The 25,013-nt window shown below is 41.3% G+C and overlaps 1 protein-coding gene across 1 annotated transcript in view; it reads left to right on the plus strand.

Annotated features, from left to right (window-relative positions):
* The window catches only part of LOC137421035 (uncharacterized), a 97,717-nt gene that overhangs the window by 35,251 nt on the left and 37,453 nt on the right, over positions 1 to 25,013 (plus strand). Inside the window, exons 7-12 of the mRNA XM_068106689.2 lie at positions 4,485 to 4,528; positions 7,341 to 7,449; positions 11,961 to 12,263; positions 12,649 to 12,726; positions 18,935 to 18,988; positions 22,309 to 22,382. Of these exons, the coding sequence (XP_067962790.2) occupies positions 4,485 to 4,528; positions 7,341 to 7,449; positions 11,961 to 12,263; positions 12,649 to 12,726; positions 18,935 to 18,988; positions 22,309 to 22,382 (662 nt within the window). The remainder of the gene's footprint in view (positions 1 to 4,484; positions 4,529 to 7,340; positions 7,450 to 11,960; positions 12,264 to 12,648; positions 12,727 to 18,934; positions 18,989 to 22,308; positions 22,383 to 25,013) is intronic.

Raw genomic sequence — 25,013 nt, forward strand, 5'->3', positions numbered from 1 at the left:
AGTTTGGCGGATGTGTTTGTTTGGCGGATGTGTTAGTTTGGCGGATGTGTTAGTTTGGCGGATGTGTTAGTTTGGCGGATGTGTTAGTTTGGTGGATGTGTTAGTTTGGCGGATGTGCTTGTTTGGCGGATGTGTTTGTTTGGCGTATGTGTTTGTGTGGCGCATGTGTTTGTTTGGCGGATGTGTTTGTTTGGCGGATGTGTTTGTTTGGCGGATGTGTTTGTTTGGCGGATGTGTTTGTTTGGCGCATGTGTTTGTTTGGCGCATGTGTTTGTTTGGCGCATGTGTTTGTTTGGCAGATGTGTTTGTTTGGCACATGTGTTTGTTTGGCGCATGTGTTAGTTTGGCGCATGTCTTTGTTTGGCGGATGTGTTTGTTTGGCGGATGTGTTAGTTTGGCGGATGTGTTAGTTTGGCGGAGGTGTTAGTTTGGCGCATGTGTTCGTTTGGTGGATGTGTTAGTTTGGCGGATGTGTTTGTTTGGCAGATGTGTTAGTTTGGCAGATGTGTTAGTTTGGCGGAGGTGTTGGTTTGGGGGATGTGTTGGTTTGGTGGATTTTGACCGTAGTAAAGTGAGGGGGTCTGTAAGAGATACACCATGAAGTGGTAATGGGCGGCATTCTTGAAGGACTGCAGGGGAGAATACAAAATTTAAGACAAATGGAGTTGCACAGAGGGAAGATAAGTGGGATGAATGAATGGAGGCGAGTATAATGCTTAGACTTTGGGAGGTAACTATATGTGGGTGTCTAAAAGAACATAATTCAATCTCATGGTACTGGGGATGGATGGACAGAAGAGAGGATGTCTGGAGCAAGAGCAGTGGAGAACTGTAAGTCCACGCACCAGCATTGCTGTGATGAGGAAGAAACAGGTACTGGGACTCATTCTCCTGCCGAGAGATTTCATTAACTAATAGTGCCTTGGATTCTGTCCGGTCTTGGTCTGTCCAAGACAGGTTATGTCTGATATTGAGGTCTTGGAGCCCTAAGGACCACCTCTTCCATGGGTTACACATATAAGTAAACCTGGCGATTAGTCATGCATCCAATCCTTGTAGAAAAACAGAGTGAGAATATGAGACTTTCCTCCATTGAAAGACCTGTGCAAGGTCATTTACCAGTTACTTTTTTCTGGTTTGTCGATAATTGATAGAGATTTAACTTCCCCATTGGTGTAATGGTGAGAATGTCCGCCTCGAGTCTGGGAGGTCGAGGGTTCAAATCCCGGCTGAGTCTTGCCAAAGACTTAAAAAAAGATTGTACGTGCTGCTTCCTTGCTTGAGGCTCAGCATAAGGATGGGTAAACCCTATCGATTGGCATCCATGGGGAGGAGGAAATGCCCCACTGAGTGTGGTGAGAAAGGTGGCGCCATTGTTGTGATATCGGTGGTACCCAGAGTATCCCGGGAATTGACGGCCCTTCCCCCTAGCTCAGTGGCTGCCTCGTCAGTATGTCTATGCATGTGATTGGCAGTTCCATTATGAGCCTTAGACCTTGTATAAGAATAGATCCCATTGCAGTATTTTTGCTGTATGTGTGGGGTACTGCTTTGCACATGGTGCAGTGATCAGCAAAATGTTACGCAAGCTTTTTCCATGGAAGCAGAAAGATCACTTATGTAAACCAAGAACAGCATTCGTCCCAAGGTATATGCTTCCTTGTGGTACTCGAGCGTCAAGGTTGTGTGGCACAAGAGAGAATGCCAAGGTCAGAGAGAATGCCGAGAGAGAATGCCAATGCCAAATTTTCTGAAAGGTCTGGTGGGACCTTTTGTTCACACTCAAGGAGAAATTAGTATCACGATTCGAGTAGAGGACCCTAGATACCAATGGCTGGCACCTTTCAGAAAGCAAGGTTCGGTGTTCGTCTCTTCTTGATTCATATTATAAACATCCATCCATTATTGAGTTTAAAGGTTTAACATGTCCAGATCAGTGAAAAGCAAACGAATTATTTTTTAACACATGGTCTGAGGCTCGTAATGGAGCTCGCACACATACACGCACACACACACACACACACACACACACACACACACACACACACACACACACACACACACACACACACACACACTGATGAAACAAACACTTACCGCAGCCACTGAGCTTGGTGGAAGTGCCATAACTGCCATCGCTTCCTGTGATACCCTGGGTACCAGCAACATCATAACAATGGCGCCGCTCTTCTCAACGCATTTACTCAGGAATTTCCTCCTCCCCATGGATGCCAACAGATGGGGATTGTATGTGCTCTACCCTTTTAAATGCTGAACATCAAGGAAGGAAGACTGACTATAATAATCAGAGATTGCAGAGTTTGAGGAAAGATCAAACTTGAGGCCTATATAGCTATGCTAGATTTTGTGATGAGTTTGGCCTATATTTGGGGGTATGAGTTTTGGCACGCTTCTTATGTATTAGGGGTAATTTTGGGAACTTTTCAAGATGAAAGCAAAGCAATCATCTGAGAAGCCCTAAAAATGTGATTGAGATTCCTCAGCGAGTCATTCCTGCTTTGCAACACTCCCAAAAAATATTTCCACATGCTTTAGCTCAAGTAGGAATTCTTATTATATGTTATAATGAAGAGGAAATCTTCACAGAGTAAATGCCATTTGGCTCATCTCATTTCACAATGTGTAAGTAATGTTTCAACCCAAGTGCTGTTTACAAGTGTAACACTGTCCATTGCAAGGATCCATGCTGGAGTAATGATCTGCTTTACTGTCCATGTCCTTTTATTAAATACTAGCCGAAACCCGTGGAACATCCACGGAAGGGAGGATGTGGTGTATGGATAGAGTGTACCATTATGGATGGCATAGGGGATTTGCTTGTCCGAGTAAGAGTTAGGAAGAAAGATCAATTTTCACTTGTGCAAAAATGCTACTCACAATTACATCGCCTGTGCGTCGGCCTGTGATTGAGCCAGAGAGTTGGCCTGTGAGTCAACTTCCTTTCCAATGTCTGCAAGAATTGAAATACTGATTGTGAATGTGTAAAATTATATGAAAGAAGAACATGCATGTCAATAGACGATGCCATCGAAAAGGAGAGCAGCTGTCAATAAAAAAGGATGTCTGACTTATCAATTTGACATTATTGCACAGGAAATGACAAACAAAGAAACAGTTCATTTCCATCGGGTGAAATGGGTGAAATCGTAATATTTTATGATGAGAGATCAGCTGATACCTTTATTATGTCCATCAGCATCCATGGCACTTAGGAAAAAAAAACGTGGCATCAGCCAGCCGCAGCCAACTATCACGTACCGTCTCGAAGTCAATGCCATCCTTTTATCTCTTCGTATACAACTCACTGATCGCAACGTCACTCCATTTAACTTTACTAAAATGACGATAAAGACGTGAAACCCGTGGAACATCCACGGAAGGGATATCGTTCGTCTGTTTTCAGCTCGTTATCTTTAAGCTTCCTTACGTCTCGCCACCTGCTACACCTCTCTGAGTTACGAGGATTTATGCAACGCACCCCGAGTATCGCAACGTCACTCCATTTAACTTTATTAAAATGACGATAAAGACGTTTCCTTATATATCCTAATTTCAAATGTTCAAGGGAATAAAAAAGCTTCCTTACGTCTCGCCACCTGCTACACCTCTCTGAGTTACGAGGATTTATGCAACGCACCCCGAGTATCGCAACATCACTCCATTTAACTTTATTAAAATGACGATAAAGACGTTTCCTTATATATCCTAATTTAAAATGTTCAATGGAATAAAAAGACCATTTGGTTCACACCACCCATCACACCACTTGACTGTCCAATCAGCGGACGGCTCGCATCGCCTTCGCCCAGCAGACGCCAATACGATGGTGTCGTAAGATGGTGTCGTATCGGCCGATAATCGGATGCTTTTGGGTCCCAAAGTCGGCGAATTCAGATTTTTCAAGTATGGCTGTACGTGATAAACAAAGAGCGCGGTTCGTAGATGGAAAATGCATTAGTGCCGTGGGCATCGGGTCACTGGGTGTGGCGTAAAAGGGATAACAAAGTCGAGTCCTTACGGTATTATTATATAGATAGATTAAACCTGACTTGTGGGAGAGCAATGTGTAGTTTGTTGGAAGACCATTCTTCCATCCTTACGGAAGATACTTGGCTTTTTGGGGTTGAAAATTTGTATCATTTGTTGACATTGTATTGGTCGCCCAATCGTCACTCCGTTTCTCAGAATATCATTCTTAGTTTAGTTTTTTCCTTTTATTCTATGCTGTTGTCTTCAAATTTCACAGAGGTAGAGGTGTGTGTCTCTCTGTTTATAGGAAAGTTACAATAAGAGTTTCAATTGCTGTAGGTTTGACAGATGTTCAGTGACCCTTTATAATTTAGGTTAATAGATGTTATCTATCACTTGTTTGAAAAACAAGTATTTACTGTCATGAACTGTCTGCCACTATCTGCCATGAACCGATCACACCAATCCTTTACTGATTATTTCATATGTTCCAGATACGCAAGAGAGAGTCATTCATGCTCCTGGAGGCAAAACCCTGGTAAGATGCAATGATGATGCAAACATGTCCATTTTCCAGGAGTAAGTGTTTAACTGTTTGAGTCCTGAATTTTTCCATTACTAGCAACGGTACCGGCCCTTCGGACGGGGCTTTAATTGGGAGGCCCAAATGAAAAGGCAAAATATCAGAAATTGAAGGCTTTTTTTTATTTTAAACAATTTATAGAAACATCCGTTAAATCATATCACACACAAATCATCAAAATCTAAACAGTATTTGTAGAATTCCAATAAAAGCCACATCACTGTTCATATCAGTAAATATTATTCCATCGTGTTTGGAAAAACTGGAAAATTGGAAAATTGGAAAAATTGGGGAAAAAATTGGAAAAACAATAGTTGTTGTTGTAAACAAAAAAACTATTTTACTCCAGGGGGTTTGGAAAAACTGGAAAATTGGAAAATTTGAAATATGTGAAAATTGGGGAAAATTTTTGAAAAACAATATAGCCTATTTTACTCCAGGGGGTTTGGAAAAACTTGAAAATTAGAAAATTGGAAAAACTGGAAAATTGGGAAGAAATTGAAAAACAATATAGCCTATTTACTCCAGGGGGTTTGGAAAAACTGGAAAATTGGAAAGTTGGGAAAAATTGGAAAAACAATATAGCCTATTTACTCCAGGGGGTTTGGAAAAACTGGAAAATTTTGGAAAAATTGGAAAAACAATATAGCCTATTTACTCCAGGGGGTTTGGAAAAACTGGAAAATTGGAAAAATTGGAAAATTGGGAAAAATTGGAAAAACAATATAGCCTATTTACTCCAGGGGGTTTGGAAAAACTGAAAAATTGGAAAATTGGGAAAAATTGGAAAAACAATATAGCCTATTTACTCCAGGGGGTTTGGAAAAACTGGAAAATTTGAAAAATTGGAAAATGGGGGAAAAAATAGAAAAATAATATAGCCTATTTTCCTCCAGGGGGTCCCAGGATTACCCACCCAAAATTTTGTTGCGATCGGTTCAGCTTTTTTTGCGATACCTGGGAACAGACGGACAGACAGACATTTGGTGAATTATAGTAAGATGCAATACAATAATATGGTGTTTTTCAGGCAAACTCCATAAAACGTCGATTGTTTATAAGGCAACCATAGGAACAATCACTTAAGTAGGAACAAACAGATAAACAATACAGATTGTTGAACAATGATGCAGGCCATGATCGTGGCCAATAGCACGATCCCCATGAGGCCTTGAGCAAATTAACTCGAGGGCATTTTTGTGGGTTGCACTTTGATAATTTGATCTAAGGCAATGCTCCCACAAAGCATCACTCGTCGGAGGCAGAGAATGGTCCTCATTTCCTCCGACATAAAAAGACGATATTGAGCTTCACCCACAGATAAACATTTTCTGTCCGTACAGTTTACAAACACATTGCTCGAGCAACAGACGCAGATGTTCAGGTAGATTGAAGTTCTGGCCAAGTTGACTGAATATATTTTGGTTGCATGCTGATGCCTGAACCATGATGATGATGATGATGATGATGATGATGATGTCCATATCTGGGGTCTTATTCTTTCCTTTTCCCTCAAGAAAAATATATGCCCTCAAGAAAATGCATGTGGGAAAAGACATTAACCATCACCTAAACGGCTATCTTACATTCAAGATTAAAATGTATCAGACACGGCATTGTTTACATTCCTTTCTCCAACCCCCCCCCCCCCCCCCCTTCCCACGCCTCCACCCTCCCAAGCCCTCTCCCTCCCACACATCTCCCGATGTCCCTGCTCTCAAATGTTGTGTTTGTGTGCTTCCCCTTCTCTCCCCATCTTGTCTACCGCTCCCTCTTCTTATATATTTTGTTTGTCTGTTTGATTTGTTTGTGAAATAAATGTTAGCTCTTTCACGAGCCTCGATTCAGTATACCAAAAAAAAAAAAAAAAAATCCAAGTAGGCAGGAATTACGTGACGAAAATAAAAGTGTGCTGTAAATTCATCCGCCTCTTTCTGATTGGTCGATGTTGACGTAGCACTGAGTGATCAGACCAGCCCGAATATCAAATAGTGATTGTGTCTTCGGACTAAATAATCACCTTTTGTGATGGAATATTGAGTGTGGAACTGCAGATTTAGACTTGATACATATATACTGATCTAATGTTCAAAATGAAATGCACTTATTCGCATGAGGTACGTCATGGATTTGAACGATAGAATGACTCAGCTCACACCCTATAATGACCGTCAGATGAAAGTACAAGACACGAGGTCATTTCAAAATGGTGACTCTATAGTTGAAACACCTGGGCCTCACACCCATGCAATGAAACTGCTCACCGACCAGAGGTGCATACCACCTCACCATCACTTGCTTTGAATTGTCCTTCCCCATTCCACATAAAGCAATTTGATGAATGAAAGCAAGGTGTTGGATGGTGAGAGTTCCAACTCACCAGTTATGCTTCCTCAAATAACTAACCTCTGCTCCACCAATCATTATTTTCCTGGTCTCAAAGCAGTTTGAATTTACCTTTTACTTTTCACCTGCCACTGTAATTGTCTGTTCCAATCAAATGTTAATTCAGTTTCCAGAACCTTAGAATGCAAGTCTTTAACACTACAACCATCAGTTATATTTAACCCCATGACCTCCAAGATGCCAACCCAGTGCCGCTTCCATTTGATGTTTCTTTGAGCTCCTTCCGTTGATCCTGTTGCCCCTTCTCCTTTCTTTCCCAGCTAATTGCCTGCTTTTGTCTATGCAGCACGTTGTAGTAGTAGGGTGCAATAGGAAACAATGATGTTGGTGGTGATGTTACTGAGTTGCCTGCGATTGGCAGATTGTGGACTTGAAACAACGTTTGGTACTGGATGCAAACCGGAAGCCAATCGTAGATGAAGATGGAGAGCGGATCCACATCATGACTGATCGAGATGGCTCCATAAGAAGTGAGAGAGAAGTGTCTGGAAGTTGTAATAATTTTAATAATAACAATAAAAATAATGTTATAATACATTTTATTTATATCACACTTTTCAAATAGAAAAAAATCTCAAAGTGCTGAACAAAGTAAAAAGCAGTTGGTCAAGTTAAAAACAAAAATAAAAAAAATGAAATGTGATAAGGATAAAGTAGAGTACAGTCAAATTGCAAAAAAACAAATATCAATGGAAAAAAGTCAAATTACAGAGAATAGATATAACAATGGAAAAAGTCAACTTAAATACAACAGACCTTGCAGTGTTCATATGTTTTATTCCTCTCCCACCTCCCCCCAAGTCCTCCTGATGTCCCTGCTCTCAAATGTTGTGTTTGTGTCCTTCCCCCTCTCTCCCCATCTTGTCTGCCGCTCCCCTTGTTTTTTGTGTTTTGTGTGTCGGTTTGTCTTTTTGTGTGTTTAATGTTAGCTCTTTCACGAGCCTCGATCTTGTATACAAAAAAAAAAAAAAAAAAAAAAAAACAATGGAAAAGTCAAATTACATACAAGAGAAATAACAATGGAAAAAGTCAAATTACATACAAGAGAAATAACAATTGAAAAGTCAAATTACATACAAGAGAAATAACAATGGAAAAGTCAAATTACAGAGAATAGATATAACAATGGAAAAAGTCAACTTACATACAACATAAATAACAATGGAAAAGTCAAATTACATACAAGAGAAATAACAATGGAAAAGTCAAATTACATGCAAGAGAAATAACAATGGAAAAAGTCAAATTACATACAAGAGAAATAACAATTGAAAAAGTCAAATTGCATACAAGAGAAATGACAATTGAAAAGTCAAAATACATGCAAGAGAAATAACAATGCAAAAGTCAAATTACATAGAATGGAAATAACAATAGAAAAAGTCAAATCACATACAAGATAAATAACAATGGAAAAAGTCAAATTCCATACAAGAGAAATAACAATGAAAAAATTCAAATTACATACAAGAGAAATAACAATGAAAAAAGTGAAATTACATACTAGAGAAATAACAATGAAAAAATTCAAATAACATACAAGAGAAATAACAATGGAAAAATTCAAATTCCATACAAGAGAAATAACAATGGAAAAAGTCAAATTCCATACAAGAGAAATAACAATGAAAAAATTCAAATTACATACAAGAGAAATAACAATGAAAAAATTCAAATTACATACAAGAGAAATAATAATGGAAAAACTAAAATTACATACAAGAGAAATAACAATGGAAAAAGTCAAATTCCATACAAGAGAAATAACAATGGAAAAAGTCAAATTACATACGAGAGAAATAACAATGGAAAAAGTCAAATTCCATACAAGATAAATAATAATGAAAATATTCAAATTTCATACAAGAGAAATAACAATGGAAAAAGTCAAATTCCATACTAGAGAAATAACAATGAAAAAATTCAAGTTACATACAAGAGAAATAATAATGGAAAAACTAAAATTACATACAAGAGAAATAATGGAAAAAGTCAAATTACATACTAGAGAAATAACAATGGAAAAAGTCAAATTCTATACAAGAGAAATAACAATGAAAATATTCAAATTCCATACAAGAGAAATAACAATGGAAAAAGTCAAATTACATACTAGAGAAATAACAATGAAAAAAGTTCAAATTACATACAAGATAAATAATAATGGAAAAACTAAAATTACATACAAGAGAAATAACAATGGAAAAAGTCATATTCCATACAAGAGAAATAACAATGGAAAAAGTCAAATTCCATACAAGAGAAATAACAATGGAAATAAGTCAAATTACATAGAACGAGCAACGGTACCCACCCTATGGGCAGGGCTTCAATTGGGAGGCCCAAATGAAAAGGCTAAATATCAGAAATTGAAGGCTTTTTTTCTTTTAAACGATTTATATAAACATCCATTAAATCACTTTCGGTGCAGCCATTTGCGCGGCACGCGGGAAAATAACGTGATGCGGGAGCAAGTATCAGCAGGATGTGGCAGTGTGGGAGTCCACGTTTCTGATCCTCCTTCATGCCGAAGTAGCCCATCATTTCTCCAAGCATTCCGCTCTTCAGATCCGCCATGAGAGATTTAAGCTTGATACTGAAGACCCGTGCAGTTAGTACTCCCGATGTTGTATGTACTCCCGTGTCCTCTAACAACCCGTGTCCTTATAAAAGGTCTTTGTCCGAGGTCACCGAGTTCGATCGGTGCAGCCGTTTGTGCGGCACCCGGGAAAGCAACATCGTCACAATGAGAACAATGAACGTTATGTGAACGCGATTGTTATGCGGGAGACCAAACCTGAGAATGCTGGAGACTAAAGCTGAAATTGGGAAAACTACATAGCCTATTTTACTCCTGGAGATCCCAGGATTATCCACCCAAAATATCGTTGAGATCGGTTCAGCAGTTTTTGCGGTACCTTCGAACAGACAGACAGACAGACAGACAGACGGACGGACATTTGGTGAATTATAGTAAGATAGAAATAACAATGGAAAAAGTCAAACTACATACAAGAGAAATAACAATGGAAAAGGTCAAATAACATACAAGAGAAATAACAATGGAAAAGTCAAATTACATACCAGAGAAATAACAATGAAAAAATTCAAGTTACATACAAGATAAATAATAATGGAAAAACTAAAATTACATACAAGAGAAATAACAATGGAAAAAGTCAAATTACATACTAGAGAAATAACAATGGAAAAAGTCAAATTCCATACAAGAGAAATAACAATGAAAATATTCAAATTCCATACAAGAGAAATAACAATGGAAAAAGTCAAATTCCATACAAGAGAAATAACAATGAAAATATTCAAATTCCATACAAGATAAATAACAATGGAAAAAGTCAAATTACATACTAGAGAAACAACAATGAAAAAATTCAAATGACATACAAGAGAAATAATAATGGAAAAACTAAAATTACATACAAGAGAAATAACAATGGGAAAAGTCAAATTCCATACAAGAGAAATAACAATGGAAAAATTCAGATTCCATACAAGAGAAATAACAATGAAAATATTCAAATTCCATACAGGAGAAATAACAATGGAAAAAGTCAAATTCCATACAAGAGAAATAACAATGGAAAAAGTCTAATTCTATACAAGAGAAATAACAATTGAAAAAGTCAAATTACATACAAGAGAAATAACGGGAGATAAGAGGGGAAGAGAGAGGGAAGCACAACAACAGTAGAGAACAGGGACATAGGGAGATCTGTGGTAGAGAGAGAGAGAGGGCTGTGGCAAGGTACACGGGATAAACAAGATGGACACCAAGGACTTTCAGGAAAGAAAATGGAATTTTAAGGAGGTGGATTTTGGGCAGATTAATGGGGGTAGAAAAGATCAAGGTTTTGGATGGGGGAAGATAAGAGATGGTGGTGAACAGCTGATTTGAAGACCCCGAGTGAAGGATGAGATTAAAGAGAATGTGTAAGGTGATTCCACAGGCAAGACAAAAAGAAGAATAAATGAGTGAAGGTGAGCTGTGGTTCTTGATTTTGGCAGTTTCACTAGGAAGGGGATGCTGGTGGACCACGTGCTTTCTGCAGATACTTGAGGGGGGACAGAGCACGGAGAGTGCAGATGATGGAAGACCAGAAATGAGGTGGAAGAAGACAGTGTGCCCATTTACAATGTGGCAATGCACGACAATGGCGAAGTGATAGGCCCAAAGACTCAGCTTCTTCGCGAGAGATTCCAATGATCTTGAAGGCTTTGATTTCCATGGCGTCAAGCGGAGCAAGACGTGAGGCAGAGGAGCCGGCCCAGAGGGAAGAGCAGTACTCCGTCAAGCTGTGGATGAAAGCCTTGTATGTGGTTAGGAGTTCAGGTGTGCCAAGGAAGGACTTTGTACAACGGAGGAACCCCAATCGTGTCTAGCTTTGGAGGCTGCATGGACACTGGAGAAAATGGACACCCCATTTTACTGCCAATTTTGTAGCTTTTACCACCATTTGATGGTGTGTTGGAAACCATGTGATGCATTTCCCAAAATACTGGCTCGGGAGACTGCGCATCACTGGGAAACCCAAAATAATTGTTGCACAGTTTTCCATATGATGGCTGAGTGTTCCCGACAGCCCAAGACACCAAGAATTCCAACCTTCTTAAAAAGACATGTTGACCGATGAAGTGGACGTGAGAAAAACTTGTCCAACTCACCACATGCCAAATAAATTCTTCACATTGGCAATAAGCAGGGATGTTTATTTAAAACATCTGATTTTAATCTTGCCTTTTGTTATTGGATATTAATACCATCGTTCCTGCACCATGAATCCGGGGGAGATTTATGGTTCTAAATCACAAAGTTGCTGGGAAAGTTTTTTTTTAAACAATCTTGGTGTTTAGTTACTTTTGATTGTAGCATCTACAGAAAGGTCCACTAATGCTATTTTTTCCGTGTTCCTTTTTGCTCCCCCATTTTTGTTCTTTTTTGCCTGTCCTTGTTGCACAGCCGTGGGTGGGACCATCCTGCTGACACCCCAGGGCTTACCTGTAATTGGTCATGGCCGAGATGGACTCCCGCTGTTGGGGCCAGGAGGACAACTTCTTCAAGCTCCAGAGGGAAGACCTCTTCTGGGCATGAATATTGCCCGACGAATGCCCCAAACCACACTTATCCCAACCACTGCTGTCACCACAACAGCCATTGCCACTACAACCATTGCCACGACTACCATTGCAACTACAACCTTTGCTTCTACTGCTATCCTTATGACAACTATCAACCCAATCTTTGGAATTGAAGAGACGGAAGGTGGAGTGGTAATTTGAGTAAGAGTGTAATAGGACTAATATTGGTGAGAATTAATGTTTCATCAGGTGAGTAGAGGTAGAAATGATGGTAGAGAAAGAAAGAGAAGCAAAATAATTAACGGATTTAACAAAAAGGAAAAAGACAACAAAATTAAGTTACTTGTTATGTAGAAAGAGGCAAAATGGGAGAAATGGTCCATTAGGTGAGATGGTTGGAGTGAAATAGTAAAGACTGTACGTCATGGCTCATACTGGGTAACCAAAAGGTTCACAAATCTGCTATTTGGTCAGTGTTATCTGCTATTTGGTTTTCATTTTCATTCTCAGATTTTTCCTTGGAAATTATTTCCAGACACTATTTTTTGTACTTATCTGTTTATTTCCAGAAGGTTCTGGAATTTCAACCATTGAACCAGAGCCAGAAGTGACGTCATTGCTGTTCAAATCATTATCGACAGAACAAGGTGAGTTGCGCAGAGACTAAGCAACACATTTATGGAGTACCTGTGAGTAAAATATTGTTATGTCGGTGGGGTAGAGCAATATCTAGAGTCAGGTAGATCTGAATAGGCAACATGCTTCGTCTGTCGTGATAAGGAATCTGCCCTGTAATAAGTTCTGTGTGTTTAGTCCGGTTTGTCGGTTAAGGAGTATACCTGTGAACATACCAGGATGTTCGTGTGCTAGGTAGTTGTAGGGATTAAAGATAACAGCCCTTGTGTGTCACACCTGGTGATCAAACCTTTGTCCCTTATGGCAATGCACACCTGTAGACACTTAGATAGGCCCTTTATTGCACACAGTAATTAAATTCCCTTCCCTGACAAGGACTTCGGAAGAAAACGGACAGGGGGCCAGTTCAGGGGACCGCGGCATGGGCCGCAGCCGGCTACACCTCCAGCTGGCCTGGAACAGCCTCGTGGAAAGGCCGGGGGCCACGCGCGGGAGGACGGTTGGCTGGGCAGGGAGGGGGTCGAGCAGTACCAGTGCGGAAAGCACTCGACCAATCAGAGAGCACGCCGAGACCGACGTCACAGGCCAGGCCATAAAAGGGGGTGCTGCACGACATTGGCGCGCTTGGCTTGGAGCAGCAGCTCTTGGGTTTTGATAGCGTGCAGTCACAATTGCTCTCCTTTGGCCCTCTCTCCCCTTTTGCCGTTCTTCTTCGCTGGTCTATTGGCGCTGTACGAGATCTGTTGGTCCCTGCGCTTCTCCTCATCGGGCTGATGGTTCACTCATGGTGCTTGGAGCGGTGCTCAGTGCTTCTGAAGCTTAGAGTGGTGAACGGGACCTCGTGTGCAAACGGTGAGGGCAGTGGCTCGGGGCCAAGCGAAGCGTGCGTGGCGGACGGAGGATTTCTCCGCGCTGGAGTTTGGAGCCGCTTTGGATGGACAAGACGACGGACAGTTAAGACGCACCACATTCACAATTACATGACGTGTTCTTTTATTAATTCGTTCCTGTGTCCTGTTGTTGAGTCTGGTGTGTGGGATCCCAATTTAGGAATTAGATTTATCGTCACGTTTCCCTGTAAACCCTTGTATTATTTTCCATTCCCTGCAAATCTTGGGCCGTTTGAGTTTGTTCCCCTTCCACAGTTACGTGCTCCCGCTTCTTCCTCTTCCCTTCTTCTCTTCCCACGTTTGATAGCACAATCTGTATTGATCGTCGCCTCCGTTAAAGCCGTTCTGGTCTTCCGCGGTCCCTGGTCTTAACCAAAGGGTCCGCGCGACAATATGTTTTATTGCTCTCCAGACATTATTGTTCTGTTTCGCTTTCTTTTCTCATGGTAAGACGAAATTTAAAAGTACAAAAAGAAATTGGAATCAATGAACTGATTATGTTACACTGTTACAAAAGTCTGCGAGGAAAAATACTTCAAATTCTATATATATATACCATTCATCACCTTGTTGCATTGTTCCTGTACATTGAAACCCCATTGTCCAGTTCAGTTTCTGTGACATTATTAACAATAAAGTAAGGTGGCCCAACATGTAGCGCTTGATCGTACACTCATGTAAGACCATTATGGAACATATACAGACTTGGCATTTAATATGGAATATTTTTTTTGTGGGGGTGAACATACTTTTCAAGATGTCTTAGAACCAAAAGTTCATTGGAATTATGTTGAAATTATTCTAGATTTTGTTAATGTGACCTTTAAAAGAAACAAAAACCACATTTGACATTTTGAAACAAATAAATTGATCCTTGAAAGTGATGTAAACTGATATCGAACTCAATTCATGGACAGTACTGTGTTAAACTTCTGTACGTTTTCCAGAAGTATCTCTTTATTTTACACATTAGCCAATTTTTTTTTTAACAAAAACAAAAGTTAAATTACAACTGGGATTACGGACAGTAAAATTACAGTTCAGTACTTCGTGTAACCCCCACGAGCATTCAGGAGAGCACGTACACGTTGAGGCATGCTGTTCACGAGATTTGCCAAGGTTTGGACAGGAATCGCTTGCCATGCAGTGACAAAAGCCTGCTGCAATTCACGCACAGAGGTCGGCTGCTGGTCAAAGTGGTCGATTTGACGCGTTAATTCTGCCCACAAGTTCTCTATCGGATTCATATCCGGGGACATGGCAGGCCACTCCATATGCTCTACACCACGGTCAGCAAGAAAGTGTTGGATCATGCGAGCACGATGAGGCCGTGCATTGTCATCTTGGAAGACAAAGTTTCCTCGAAAGGCTGCACAAGCAAATGGAAGCAATGTTTCTTCCAGAATGGCCCTGTACTTGAACTGGTTCAGGTTTCCATTCAGAACAACCAGGTCAGTTTTGCCCCCTGCATGAAAAGCAGCCCAAACGGTCACCCACCACCTCCAGCTTGGACTCTTGGCACTATACAATCTTTGTTGTAGGCTTCATGCACTTGTCTGTGCACTCGGATGCGGCCATCTTGACGATAGACCAGAAATCTAGACTCGTCACTGAAGGTCACGTGATTCCAGTGTCCTGGCTGCCATTGACGGTGCTCTCTGGCCCACTGCAATCGGCGCTGGCGGTGTTGTCTGGTCAGGCATGGCTTTCTCAGGGGACGCCTGGCACGATAGCCTGCTTGAACCAGTCATTGGTTGACTAGCCTTCTGGATACAGGCACATTTGTCAGTTGCTGCCACTCAGCCCTAAGCCGATTAGCTGACTTGGTACGGCCATTGCGGACTAACCGGTGCAGCTGGCGATCATCCCTCCTTGTGGTTCTGCGGGGACGTCCTGGCCTCGGTATTGGATTAGGGACACCCCTCTGAGCATTTCGTTTCAGGATCTTTGACACCTGACCTTGAGTGATGCCATACTGCCGAGCAATAGCACGCTGTTTCATGCCGTAATTTCGTAAAGCCACCACTCCATGACAAACAGCATTGTCGAGTTGACGGACCATCTCCAGAGGTAGCGGCAATAACTTTTGGAGACGTGCAGCAGTTGTTTTCCACTAATACAGAATGCAACAACCCTTGTATACCTGACTGTGAAGCCAATCATCAAATGCACCTGTCCGTACATTTTGCCACGCCACCTGTGATATAATCCTGTTGTTGACTTCTTGCTGCGACAGACAATCAGTGACATGGTTCTTTTAACAAATAAATCACCAAAGTGTAAAAGAAACTCACCAGATTGATATACTGAGTTAAGAAAGTAAACCCAAGTCAAGGAAAAAAATATATTCCATATTAAATGCCAAGTCTGTATATATATATATATATATATATATATATATATATATATATATATATATATATATATATATATATATATATATATATGTATATACGTACAATATATATATATATATATATATATATATATATATATATATATATATATATATATGTATATATATATATGTATATATATATATATATATATATATATATATATATATATATATATATATATATATATATATATATATATATATATATATTGTTGCGGTTTTGAGTCTGTCAAGTGAGCCTAATAAAGGTTAAAGTTTGCCCCCCATAGTTAGTCACACAAGCAACATGTAGCCTCGCGATAGTGTAGTTATGTCTTAGTATTTGTAAGCTTAGTCCTTTTCCTTTGTTAGTTCTGCGTTGAGTAGGAGCCAGGAGAATAGGCGCTACTTCTACCGATCATTCTACATCCGTAGGCTCGAACCATTTTGCTAAACGTTGGTTGTTCATTGGGTGAGTTAACACGAGGCAGGCCTAGGAAGGTCGGGGCGGAGTCGAGGGTGGAGCGGCAGAAGCGATGACGGTAAGCACGAGCCGCCAATCAGAGCTCAGACGTGGTGACGGCGGCGTGGCGTCAGAGGGCTGGTGAGAAGGTTCGAGTGAGTTCCAGAAGGTTCGGGGGGCGTAGCTATAAAACCGGCTGCGCGAAAGCCCTCAAGAGGACTTGCGGCAAACGAAGCCCTCGAGAGGACTCGCAGAGGAACGCAGGACTTACAGCAGAGGACTTGCTGCGAGAGAGAAAGATAAAGGACTAGCGCGGGAAAGCCGAGAGCAAAGGAGAACTCGCCGCAGTTGATGAACTTGATGAACTTCATGCACTTGCACGAGAGCGGTACAGATACGCGGCCGCAGCCAGACGCGCTTGAACCGAATACCGTGCATTTGAGACGCGCGAGTGAGAACGGCTGAGTAACTGCCAGCCGCGCTAAGTCCGTCCTTTTCCATTCCGCCCCATCATCTGCTTGTTCGGGAGATGCGCTACGAGCCCCTGCCTTCGCCTGCCACCATCTTCGCGGGACGTGCCGGGGACCGTGGAGAGCCGGACGGAGGCCGTCTCTGGACGACGACGTGGACACGTTGGGGAACAGCTACCCATCTGCAATTCCCTGTGTGAGTGTGAGACGGGCCCATTGTCCAAGGGATAAGTTAAGACTGCTTAAGGCTACTCTGTGTCTCTTCGTCCTTGAACTTGTATATACGTGTGGGAATAATTAAACCCTTTTGTTCTTCCTTTCTTCCTGATTCGATCGTTCCTGTGGTTTCCTCATTTAACTAAGCGTGGCACGAATAAGATCACTCCAATCGGGTTCCACTAATTAAGACTGCGCGGACCACGTGTACGCAATCCGCTCGGCGTACTCGCATCACACATGGTTCGTGCGAGGATTGTTTCCTCGCTCCCAGGGCAGTGCGGGGAATTAGGTACGAGCGAGAAGTAGTCCCGAAACCCTACTCCGCGTGTGTCCGAGAGGGACGTCTCAAGTCTCGGTTCCACCAAGCCCAGAAAGACAAGGGGATTAATCCCCCCCCTTGATAAGGGGATTAAGGGTGGCGTAGAGAACCGTAACAATATATATATGTATATATATTTACACACACACACACACATACATATACATATACTAGCCGGGCCTATCCGTCATTCGCTGACGGACCACTTAGTCGTCCGATTTGCCAAAATTCATTCACCCGTGCGAAGAGTGCTTTAACCTCAGCGTTGCCCAGGTGAAAAGGGAGTTGTAATATCCTCTGCCACCACCACTAGGTGGCACTGCACAGGACACATTTACAAAGAGAACTTGTGCGTCCACACTGCCTCCCACACTCCTGCACGAAGCCATGACCACGTAGCCTATGGTATCCCGCCCCCATGCCCCCCCCCCCATTTTGTCTTTTATAGGTGTATATATATATATACATATATATATATATATATATATATATATATATATATATATATATATATATGCCTGCTCTTGGCTGTACATATATGCCTGCTCTTGGCTGTACATGTATGCCTGCTCTTGGCTGTACATATATGCCTGCTCTTGGCTGTACATATATGCCTGCTCTTGGCTGTACATATATGCCTGCTCTTGGCTGTACATATATGCCTGCGCTTGGCTATTCATGACCATAGGCTTTAAATCTCAATATTTAAATAAATAAGTCAGACTTTAATGAAGTCTGAAAAGGCTTGAGAACCACCCTGATGCCTCCTAGTTTGGAGGTGATGTGTTGGAATAATTTATGCACATGACGTCAGAGTCACGACATCGGGTCAGTGTACATCTTTGGTTGAACATTGTGTGTGTGTATTGGTAATGGGAACCGTTCTTGCCCAAAGGGATTGGGGGAGAGGACGGTGGAACAGGATTAAAGGAGGGTTTGCCTTTTATCAACCTGAGGCTCATTTGATAGGATGGTTATATATTTTTGATTTATATATCCACCCAATCCAGTGCCTTCTGGTTTCTTGGTTTGCATTGGCGGAAACAAATGTGTGTGGCAGACACGTTTGTTTCTTGCGGTTTGCTGAGTGAGACATGATCTGTGACTAATGGTCTCCTTTGAGGTCAGGAGGTACCATTAGTATATGTGTATATATACACAGTTGTGTATACATGTTGTGTATACATATTGATGTTAAAGGACAGTTCCTACCTTCCTTCTGTGCTTGTGCTGCTTCATCAGGATGAAGATTACTGAAAGTTATTACTGATTACTTCAGTAGTTAATTGAATCTGAAAGAAATAATTATATCCGAGAATCCATGTACTTAATTGTGACATCATCGAAGCTCTAAATAGTTTTGCTTTTCATTTGTGTGGCTGGAAATACCGTTAACCTTATTTTGAAAATGTCTTATTCTTGTACCCCTATCCTCTCCAATACTCAATATTTACCCTCCCTGACGTCATCATTCTTCGCAGTTGCCCCGGTATGGAAACCAGAAAATATGATAATTGATCCCCACAACACAAGAGGTAGGTTTTCACCTTGAACTAATTTTTACTTTCGCTTTGTTTATCTCTGTCTCACTTAATTCTGTAATGATCTGCTTGTGCTATTCATGTTTTCTTACAAGCTCCGTGAAAGGGCCATCCTTAGTGGGAACATAATTTAGCAAACACACACTTAGTAACAGGATAACTTTTTGAAGATGATCAGCTGCTCATGCTGTAACACTGCTGCTAAGCATTCTGCCATGGCCACCCTAAGGACCAAGAAACAAATAAAACAAAAAAGATGTCATGCATAGCATGATACTTGCGAAATACAAATAAATAACAGTTGCAATGGAAAAAGCAACTTGGTAATTTTGAAAAATTGACATATCGAGTGTTTTACGTGATTGAATGTTATGCATAACAAATGTGGTTGATACATTTTTCAAATTCCAGCTTAATAGATGTTTTACATAGTTTTACATAAACCACCAGTGCTTCATCCAAAGCTGTAACTTTTTGAAAATTAATTAAATATGCCATTAATTGAAAAAATTCAATAATTAATTTATTAATCAATAAATAATTAATCGATGAATTGATTAATCAATAAATCAAAAATACCCTGAACAGCCAAATCACTTGGTCATTGTCATGTCCAAATATCAGCTTCCTAGCTCAAATGGTGCCTGAGATATTTCCCAGATGAGAAATAAAATAAATAAATGATTAATAATGAAAATAAATAAATCATAATCATAAAAAAATGCAATAGTTTATCAATTGGCTAATAGAATACGTAAACCACCACCATTTCATCCGAATCTGTAACTGTAAAAAAATTAATCAATTAAGTCATTAATCGAATAATTAAATAATTAATCGATGAATTGATGAATCAATAAATCAAAAATACCCTTTACAGCCAAATCACTTGGTCATTGTCATGTCCAAATATCAGCTTCCTAACTTAAAAGGTGCCTGAAATAATTCCCAGAAGAGAAAGGAAATGTATAAGTACTTAATTTATCAATAATAATTAAGTAACTCATCAATTACCGTTTTTTGATTAATCAAAAAACAAAAAATACCGTTTTTTAAAAAGTATTTACTCACTATTGTGCCCAAATTTCAGCTTCCTAGCTTAAAAAGGATGGCTGAGATATTGCCCTGACAAACAAGAAAACAAGAAAGAAAACAAGAAAGAAAACAAACAACCGGAGTGAAAACTGAGTACTCCCTTTCAGCGTGCGTCATTGCCGAGCCCCCTTCGGTGCCCGGCAATAACGTTATGCAGCGCCAGGAGATGGCATAGGAAAGGAGCAGTGTACAACAAGTACAGATACATTCAAAGTACACCACCCCCATGCCAAATAAATAAATTACATCCTCCAGTGCCTTTACAGCATTTACATAGACAAACATAGACAAAGACGAAAACATCTTTCAGTTGTTCCCTCGTTAAAATGTCATCCATCACCCGTTGGAAACACGAACCCCGTTAGTGATGCCGAAGGGAATTCTATGAAACTGATACAGTCATTGACCAGATTCGGAAGCGGTGTAAGGTCGATCATTCTCCCTGATGGGTATGTGGTGGTACGCACTTTGGAGGTCCAAGGTGCTGAATACCCAGTAGATATATACCTCTCTGACCATGTCATCCATCTTGGGTAGTGGGTAGGCGTCAAGTTGGGTAAAGCGATTGATCGTCTGAGAATAGTCAATGACCATATGCTTCCGGTGATTAGGGTTAATGACAACTAGCCGAAAGCACCCGGCGTTGTCCGGGTTCTTTTTGAATGAATTTACTACTATAATTCAGCTTTTACTCGTGGCCGAAGAAGATTGACTACTATAATTCAGCTCAGCTTTTAATTGCGAAATGGGCCCAGCCCGGCCAAGGTGGGCCTCGACCGGCCTCGCCACCTAGCCTATAACCTTCCCGGGGCCCATCCCGACATTTTTTGTTTCAGAGGTTTCCTCCTATCTTTTACCATTCAGGAGATTAGCGCGTGCAGACAAACAAACAAACAAACAAAAACTTTCTTTTATATATATAGAAGATAGATAGATGAGCACCTGAGCCCTCCAACGCGAGCTACTAGGCTCGATTATACCCTCGTTTAGAAGCCGCTTGGTCTCGTCGGCAATAAATTGTGTATCAGGGCACGAATATCGCCTAGACTTCACAGTTATAGGGCGACAATTAGGGGGTTAGGCATGGGAACAGCGGGGGTGGTTCAATCGACATCTCCGTCAAGCTACATACCGAGAAGACTTTAGAAGGTTGTGCACTATCGAAGCTCATCTCAAAATGCCTGTGCCTATTCAACAAATCATGACACAGGAGCCCCATAGCATGATGCTGTCACCACCATGATTCACTGTAGGGATGAGCTGTGCTCAGTTTCCACCACACGTAGCACTTTGCATTCAGGCCAAAGAGTTCAATATTCATCTCGAATAAGCCTTTCCCTTTCTAACACCTCAAAATGAATAGTATTAACTTGGGAGAATATATTTTGCATCCACTGAGAAGAGGTTAACACAACCACGTCTGCTGCTTTGAGGACACTTGAGAAGAAAGCCTTCTGTGCTTCCTTGGAAGGAAGGGTCCCATCTGGGACCAAATGGTTGTTTGACTGTTGGTTCGGACATTTAACCAGACAGAGATGATGAATAATAATGTGACTTCATTGAAGTCATCTGTGATGAGGCATCACTCTCCATCATCCCACAGTGGTGAAGAGAGTAGAAAAGCTTCACTCAATTAGTCTCTTCACTTATTTTCAGTGGAATGATGGGATCTTTACCCTCTCCCAGATAAATGCCAAAAAGATTGATACAAAAGGATGACGTCCTACCCATGCTGCCCTACCAATGTCAAGCCTTAAGTGCCACCCTACCAAAGGCACCCTACCAAAGGCACCCTACCAAAGATGCCCTAGCAAAGATGCCCTATCCAAAACTCCCTATCCAAAACTCTCTAACCAAGACTCCCTACCCAAGACTCCCTACCCAAGACTCCCTACCCAAGACTCCCTACTCGACTCCCTACCCAAGACTCCCTACCCAAGACTCTCTACCCAAAACTCCCTACCCAAGTGACCCTACTCAAGAGATCCTACCCGTTCCATCCTACCCGTTCCACCCTACCCAAGCCGCCCTACCCCTGTCGGTATACCCATGCCGCCCTACCCATGTCAGCCCATCCACACCATCCTATTGAAACTGTTCTGACAGGATTCTCAATGGATATTATTCCATATTGATAGCTTAAAATATTGAAACATTTTGCTGTTCTTTTTGGATTGCTCCCACTCTTACATTCCTCAGAGCTGTTCATCTCCTTTCAGATGTTCCTATTCATTACATTTCAAAGGATCCCAATGTCCCCTGCTCTCTGGAGGACACACTCTCTCACTTCAGGGTAAGAGGAACAAAGCAAAGGCAGTTCATGATCCTGGTGGCTCCTTTATTTAAGCAAATTGATCATTATCTTCAATAAAATAAATGTCTAATGTTGTTCACAGCAGAATTTTTTTTTATAACAAACACAATCTGAGCATTGTAAAACATTTATTAAAATACTTTTTTACATTAACGTGATCAGAAATCCATGCAGTTTTGGAGATAAGAGCCTACCAGAATTGCATTTACCATTTTATTATCTGAGATTGAGTTTATTTAGTCAATTGGAAATGGTCCTGAATACCATTTGAGCAGGTAGAGTTTGTTCATAAACAGGGTGTGAAGTTACCACTTTTTGGACACCAATTGATTACGTGTTTATTTTATATAGCTACACCTCAGGGTGAGGCAACACATCCCTTCAGTGGTAGTTTCTGATATTATCAGAATGGAGCTCAGAGGATCAAACTGGTTTTTCTATTGTGTTGTTGGACGTACGGCGGAGTTATTTGATCGCTTGTTGAAGTCCAAGCGATACGGAAGCATATTTCTTAGATCTCAGATTTTGCAACAAACTTGTTGCTCGGCTCCCAAATTGACATCTAAGTGCTGACGTTTAGCAAGTTGCGGTTCAAGATCTTGTGAAATTGTGAAGTAGCGAATATTCCAAATGAAATGGTGCAGATGAGTCTTTTTGAATTTGTATCTCCATATACAAGATGAGTACTTCCAATGATGTGCCTTTGACTATGTTGTACCGGGAGCATGTGTATGTATACCTGTGGCCAAAACAACACCACGGTAAACAAGCTACTACAACACAACTCTCTCTTTTGTTAATCTGCGACTATCGGTGTTGCTATTTATCAAACATTGATCTCTTATGCTGCATGATGAACCAACTTTAAAGGCTTCCATATTGATGTTATTCACCTTCTCAATTTGAACTCTTTTTGTTTCATATGAAGCGAGGAATCATACTCGCATTCTTTTTCATGGTCTAAGTACAGGTACAGGGGATTATAAACCTTGAGTTACTTTAAAGGTCCACAAAATCAGAAATTCATGTTTGATTTAACTAACTGATTCATGTTTCATGTTTGATTTAACATGCTGATGCATACACGGTGGGCATGTCATTCTGGTGCGTACATGGTGAGCATGTCATGCTGGTGCGTACATGGTGAGCATGTCATGCTGGTGCATACATGGTGAGCATGTCATGCTGATGCATACAAGGTGGGCATGTCATGCTGGTGCGTACATGGTGAGCATGTCATGCTGGTGCGTACACGGTGGGCATGTCACGGTGGGCATGTACACGGTGTACAAAAGAGCGTGCACAGCTGTAAGGACGAAGGACGGGAACAGTGGTGAGTTTGAGGTGAAGGTGGGAGTGCATCAGGGGTCGGTACTAAGTCCACTACTATTTGTAGCTGTGATGAAGGTGCTGGCTCGGAACGTAAAGGAGGGTTTACCGTGGGAGTTGTTGTATGCAGATGATCTGGTGTTGATTGCGAAAAGTATGGATGGACTGAAGGACAAGATGAACAAGTGGAAGGAATGTATGGAGACAAAAGGTCTGAAGGTGATTATAGGAAAGACGAAGGTGATGGCAAGTGGTAAAGCATGTGGTGAGGTGGAAAGAACTGGGAAGTGGCCATGTGCTGTGTGCAGGAAGGGTGTCGGAGTGAACTCCATTCAATGTACAATGTGCGCTGAGTGGGTTCATCAAAAATGCAGTGGTCTGAGAGGGTCATTAACCAGTGTGGCAGCTACATTCAAATGTAAGGTGTGCACAGAGGGAGCTGCAGATGAAGGAAATGTTGAGTTGGATCTTGGAGATGGCGTGAAGCTGGAAGGTGTGAAAACATTTTGCTACCTCGGAGACATGCTGAATGGAGAAGGTGGATCAGACTCGGCAACGGTTGCTAGAGTGAGATGTGCATGGAAGAAGTTTCGGGAACTGAGTGGCATGCTGATGAGGAGGGGAGTGTCGTTGAAGCTGAAGGGAAAGGTGTATGCTGCATGTGTGAGAAGTGTTATGATTTATGGGAGCGAGACATGGGTCATGAATGTGGAGCAGCAACGAAGGCTGGAAAGGGTGGAAATGCGAATGGTTCGGTGGATGTGCGGAGTATCGTTGAGAGAGAGGAAGACAAATGATGAATTGCGAAAGATGATGGGAATAGAGCCTGTGATTGATGCTGTGAAGAGGAACAGGTTGAGATGGTTTGGTCATGTGTTGAGGAAGGATGAAAGTGACTGGTTGAGAAGAGTGATGGAAATGAATGTAAAAGGAAGTAGAGGACGGGGAAGACCGAGAAAGACTTGGCTAAAGATGGTGGAAGAAGAAATGCGGGTAAGGGGTTTAACAAGGAGAGATGCAGAAAATAGGGCAAAATGGGGGAAGATTGTCATGGGGACCGCAAGGCTAACCTCCGCTCTAGCAGGGAAAATGGCCTTAAAATGCATGTTGTTTTGTGTTTGTATTTAACTAGTAGGCCTACACCCGCACACTAAGGGAGCAGAAAAAAGGGTCATTCCTCTTTGGGGTGTATAGATTACAGTCGATCTATGGTCGGATCTCAAGAACATTGGGTGTGTGTTCATTTAGCAAGTTTCTTGTGAAGAGATCGCCAAGTGGTTT

The sequence above is a fragment of the Myxine glutinosa genome, chromosome 2 (genome assembly GCF_964187855.1).
Source record: "Myxine glutinosa chromosome 2, kmMyxGlut1.1, whole genome shotgun sequence".
NCBI classification, from domain to species: Eukaryota; Metazoa; Chordata; class Myxini; order Myxiniformes; family Myxinidae; genus Myxine; species Myxine glutinosa.